This window comes from Euprymna scolopes, chromosome 20, assembly GCF_053919585.1.
Source record: "Euprymna scolopes isolate OS-2025 chromosome 20, ASM5391958v1, whole genome shotgun sequence".
Taxonomy (NCBI): Eukaryota; Metazoa; Mollusca; class Cephalopoda; order Sepiida; family Sepiolidae; genus Euprymna; species Euprymna scolopes.
The window spans coordinates 78,304,066-78,310,065 of NC_136501.1; the positions used below are offsets into that span (position 1 = coordinate 78,304,066).

A 6,000-nucleotide genomic window follows, 5' to 3' on the forward strand; every position below is an offset into this window, starting at 1 on the left:
ACTCGACCTCCATAAATTTTATTGTAACTGTTGTTGAGGTGTGTGTGCAGGGATAATTAAAACAATAATAAAAGGGAAAATAAAGAATAAGCAAACAAAATAAACCTGTTTAAATGTTAAAACTTTTTTTAAAAATCAGGAAAAAAAAGAAACAAAAAAAAACAGCGAATTGAATGAATAATAAAGAATAAGTGAACAATAAAAAATGGCATAACCTGTTTAGATGTTAAAACTTCTTAAAAAAAAAAAAAAAAAGCAGCAAACGTGATGGGAAAATAAAAAGAAGAGAAATAAACTATAAGTGAACGAAACAAATAGCATAAATGACCCTGTTTAAATATTAAAAATTGAAAAAGAAAGTCTGATATGTCAGCGCTAACGAGCAACCTTAAGATAACGATGCTGTTACTATAATCACTGCTCTACAATCGCATCAGGGAAGAAATGTTTTTTTTTTATTTAAACTAATTCAATAAAGAACATTTTTCATGCATGCATGTTTGGGTAAATTGTCATGAAGGAACAATTTTTTGTTACCCTCTCTCATTGCAAACCTTTATTTCAATAGGAAATAATTGACCGTTTTTTTCTAATTTTTACATATTATTCGAGCTAGACATCGCCCTTTCAGACGGTACCGGTTTCAACCTGGTCCGATGCCGCTGAGAAAAGTTTTAGGCAAACATACATACATACATACATTTAAACAGACAGGTAAGATTTATTGTCCTATTTCCAATATATATATATATATATATATATATATATATATATATGTGTGTGTGCAATAGTTTTGTTGACACTGACAGTTATTAATTAAAGTGATTTCCTAAAGAAAAGGATAAATTATAAAATCCTTTCTAAAAATACATGCATTAATTTTCAAGGGAGGTAATTTAAATGAAAGCTATCTTTAAAATTACAATTGAAAATATAATGTAAGTTATGCATTTAAAAATACAGCTGTCAGTTGGCAGGTATTTTTTTTTTTTTTTTTTACTTGTAATTAATATGTTATTGTCTAAAAGCAACAAAAATCAATTAATATTTTTTTTCCAGGACATTTTACTCAAGTTGTTTGGAAATCCAGTTTGGAAATTGGTGTTGGAATGGACCGTGCATCGGATGGTAGTTTTTATGTTGTTGCAAACTACTCACCAGCTGGCAACGTCATTGGTCAATTTGAAGAGAACGTACTCAAGCCTAAATAAATGTATTTGGAGATAGAAATAAATTCTGTTTTTCATTTTCAGAATATTTTAAAAAATGAAATTTTCTATCATGCTGTAAAAATGAGAAAGGGGGTTATATTTTTAGGTGGAGGAAATTGGACTAAAATCTTCGAAAATGCACGTTTCATGAATTGACTTTTTATATTTTTTGATAAACAAAGTTTCTTTAAAAACAAAATACAAAGCAAAAAAAAAAAATTGTTACATTTAAACTTTTATTCACACATTTTTTACCTAATAATTTGAAGAGAAAAAATAAGTCTCTCTCACAAGCAATAATATAAATGCATCATTTTTTTCTTTATATTCAACAGTTATAATAGTTGTTACGTTTTTTTTATACATTTTGTCTATTAAATAAATTTGAAAACAAAATGTGTATCTTTCTTTGAGTATTTTTCATATTAAGATTATTTGTGTCATGTTGGGTCAATCAGGTCAATCATTGCTATTCAATGAAACACCTGCAATTGAACTTATATTTTTCAATTAGGAAAATGGAGGCTCTGATCCTTGGAGGTCAAGCAGCACATTCTCTTGTACGACCACCATCGATTTCATGTCCATTTTACATCCTGAAATGGATTGGATAGCTTTTAGCAATCAATCTATCTCTGGCCAAGTCTTCATTTATTAATTTTTCTTTCAAATCTTTCCTTATCACTTACCCTCGTGTTTTTCTTAGTCTTCTTATACCAACTGACTATTACCTCAATTGTTTTACATTTATTAACCCAAGAACTCTCATCCATTCTTTTAATGTGACCAAACCAACAAAGTCTGCACACATTCTTTCTAGCTTGTTCATGTTTTGTCCAGATTTAATATTTTTCTGAGATCATCAGATCTAAGCCTGTCTTTACTTCCCATAGTACTCCTAGACAATCATCACTTATTCGGTGCAGAGAATGGGTCATGTTTTGCACAATGTAAGGAACATAGATTGTTTTAGATAATTGGATCGTTGTTAGTAAATGAGGGCTGACAAAATATTTGGTCCCCAACAAACCAAATCTTTTTTACCACCCAACCATTTTTGCATTAAAATTTTATTTTCATAAAATTTTAATGCAAACTCAGCGGAGAATCGATTAGTTGTGATCATCAATAGCAAAATGTAATACCAAAAAGAAAACTGACAGAACTTCTCACCAACAATGCAATTCATACCGACTTCACTTAACTTGAACCATAATACACTATACAACTGTCAACGTATGCGCTCTCTCAGGTGTCAGAAACTAATCCCCTTTTCTCCTCATATGCAAACTAACGTTACATGTATATAAAGAATCCATCTATGAACACAAGTCTTTTTTTTGGGGGGGGGGTATCCTGTTACCTGACAGGCCAAGCAGATGTGTTGCTGCTTGTGTGAGTAGTATCTTCTATTACACACACTCACACCCCTTGACATCTTTATCATATAAATAGCAAGGAAATGGTGATTGCCTTCAACAGATACTTTTGATAATAGAATCGGCAGATAACAATAACAATGATAACAATGATAAGATAGAAACAAGGAAGCTACACTTCCGACCATAAGATCTTATGATCGGAAGTGTAGCTTCCTTGTTTTTATCTTATCATTGTTATCATTGTTATTGTTATCTGCCGATTCTATCATTGTCTCTTCTAATTTAGGCAAAGTTTCTGAGCTTATTCTAAGAGGCAATAGAGGCTCAGGGTCATGCAAGATTTAGGCCTTTTATCATAGCATCATATTCCACTAAATTGATATGTTGGGCATCATTTGTTGGACAAAGCCAGCATCTTCTAAAACAGTACCAAATTCTTCTAACATTACACCTGTTGTCAAAGAACTCGCATCAGTTCATGCATTCGTGTCCAGATACATACCACTTGGGCAGAGTCGTTGCACCACAGTCACCATTTACTTGAAAGAATCATCATCCACCATATCGGCCCATCTTTTTGTTACCGTCGTTCATCTTTTTAGTACTCTAGTTGCTGCTTGGAGCCATTCACAGACAGGTAAATGTCATTAATTTACCACAAATAGAAAATGTGTCATGTTAACAAACTAGATAATTCTGGAATTAGACTCCCTTGTTTCTATCATAAAATATTACTCTCCTCCCAGACATCAAGGCTTAACACTAGTGCTCCATCCTTTAATTGGCTAGCATCCTTGCTTACTAAACCAAAGCATTCTACTTTTATTCAAACTACATCTGCAGACATTGTTCTCATTGATGTGTCATCAAGGTAACTTTCATTGTGAACTCATCTTGCATCAAAACAGTTCAAATGATGTCATTATTAAGAGTGTTACAAAACCTAAGCATCTCAAACAATATCTTTTTCCCTTGATCTTTACTGTCTAAAATAGCCATAGTGACTTAGAAAGAGCCCGTTTAAACCCAGCAATGCATTAATCCCCTTCTGATTTCACTGCCATAGTTTAGCGGTGCAAATGTCAGCATTTGCGATGACTAATTTAATTCTTAGTAATTCATTACATTTTGTCTTTTGCAGATTCTGGGGTAGTTAACACCCCTATATCCATGATAGTACGGATTTAACTGGCACTGTGTATATCAGACATTTCTGCCATTGAGCAGAGAGCACGCACATAGTTTAAGCACTCGCAGTGAACACCAGGTCTCTTTCACCTTAATATTGTGACTCTCTAAACAAGACCACAATATTGGTAACATATGGATTCGAAAAAGGACCCACAAGGATCTACTTTGGATTAGTGACCAACTTCTGTTCAACAAAGTCATCTTTTCCTACCTGTAAGCCAGACATTTCTGCTGTCGAGCAGAGAACACATGCGTAGTTTAACCACTCGCAGTGAACACCAGGACTCTTTCACCTTAATATTGTGGCCCCCTAGAAGCAGATTGCTCAACAGCCATAAAACAGGATGGGGGCAGGGATTTCTAGACATTCCTAAAGATATTGTATCAGCCAACCATTATTATTTAAAGTTCCTCCTCGAATGCAGTTAAATTCTTAGTAGAAACTGCATAATCTACTGCTTCACTTATGGCCCACCTCCACCTTGCAGTCCAAATGTAGAAATCGTTTTCCTCAACACTTCTTTCCATCTACCAAGTGTCACACCTCCAGCTGCTGTGATCATGACAACTCCTAAAGCTATTATTGTGTTAATTCCAATCAATAGGTTGGAGCTAAAGGGTTTTTCCTGCATCATCAAGAACCTCAGCTGTGCCACATTTCTCAGGACAGATCATGACAGTCCCTACACCACTACATGCTTCAGGTAAGCTATTTATGGCCATAACATTCACTCAGTGTTTCTTCCACATCTGACAACAATTTGTGCTAACTACTGACCTGGAACATCCTGTATTGGTTAGTGGTGAGCATTAATTTTGACACCAAGGACAAGCAATTCCGTGTTCATTGTTTAGTAAGGGACAAGGGTGTTGATGATACCTTGTCCCCAAATTCGTTTTCTGTAGTTTCGAGATATTGTTCATTGAAACGATAATATTGTAGTGTTCTTTCCTTTTGTTGATAAACATTCTTCACTTCGACTCCCCTAGCACATGTTTAGTGTTTGCTGCTTTTGTTGTTGAGCAACAAGACAGATTGGCATTTGCTGTTCATAGTTGGTTTGGACACATCAGGAAGATCCAACCTGAAAGTCCATTTCTCTCAGATGACCAGGGTAAGGATGGGGTCTACTGAGGTGTTCAGAGATGGATGCAGGGACCATTGTAGATGGCATGCTCTGCGGTCTCCTCCTTCACAATGCATTTTCTACAGATGGTATTACCTGCCCGGTTGATTTTGTTTAGCTCTGCTTCCTCCAAACGATTAAGTTTCTCCCTCAGTCACCATGAACGTGTGAGACGCTGGGTCATTTCCAGTCGTTTATCTTCTGGTTGCTTGATAGGCTCATAATTTTAGTCAATCTCAGTCGGATCTGTAGCAAACCACTCTTTAGGTTGGGTATGAGCCAGTTCATTACCGATAATGCCGCAAGGGATAGGACATCAAATTTAACTTACTTTGCATCCTCACACTTGAAGGAGTGAAGGATTTGTTGTAGGACGAATTCAATGTAAGGACTGGAGGCATTTTAGAACTGATAGGCTGTCGCTGATCACTCTGGCTTTTTAAAGATGCTCTTCAGCAAGGATGATCTCAGGGCCTTCTTGAGTGCCAACGATTTCACCACCATCTGTATTCTATAGAGAATGTGCTGCAGCTGACATTCTGCTAGCCATAGATCTGTGTCTTGGGCCCAGACAGAAACATCATCTGCAAATAGGTTAAACTGCAGGGTTTAGATGGAGGTGGCCAAGTCATTGATATAGAACAGGAATAGTAGTGGGAGAGAGCTAATCCTTGTGAAACTCCGTTTCAGTGTGACTCTTCTCATCATCATAGGTTACCCAGGTAAGCTTGTATCCATCAGATCATCTAAGTTGACTTGTGTGGTTTTTGCATCTTCAGGAGGAGTGCATCATACCATACCTTTTTGTAGGCTTGAAAGTAGCCAATCAGGGCTAGCATAGTCCTGTCAATCAATTTACTCTGGAAGCCATCACTGATACAGAAAAAAATGCGACCAAAATGGAATGAAAATGGTTTTGTGTAAAGATATTGTTCCCTCACCTTTCACACTGTTATAGCTTTCTAGTGTATGCTAGTCTTGTTTGGTTTTAATGACCGGCCTGATGTCTGCTACTTAGCACATTTGCAGGACTTTTGTCAACAACCAGAAAAGACTGAAGATCTTGTGTAGTGTAGATTCAGCTATTAC

General features: G+C 35.8%; 1 protein-coding gene across 3 annotated transcripts in view; it reads left to right on the plus strand.

Moving 5' to 3' along the window:
• LOC145241473 (uncharacterized) overlaps positions 1-1,611 on the plus strand; it is a 419,465-nt gene extending 417,854 nt beyond the window's left edge. For 2 of the 3 annotated variants that reach the window (XM_080104458.1, XM_080104460.1), the window contains exon 7: positions 1,060-1,611. In XM_080104458.1, the coding sequence (XP_079960584.1) occupies positions 1,060-1,211 (152 nt within the window). In that variant the 3' untranslated portion in view covers positions 1,212-1,611. Of the gene's footprint in view, positions 1-616; positions 715-1,059 lie in introns of all 3 variants that reach the window. The other variant, XM_080104459.1, reaches the window with a different exon arrangement.
• The last annotated feature ends 4,389 nt before the right edge of the window (positions 1,612-6,000 follow it).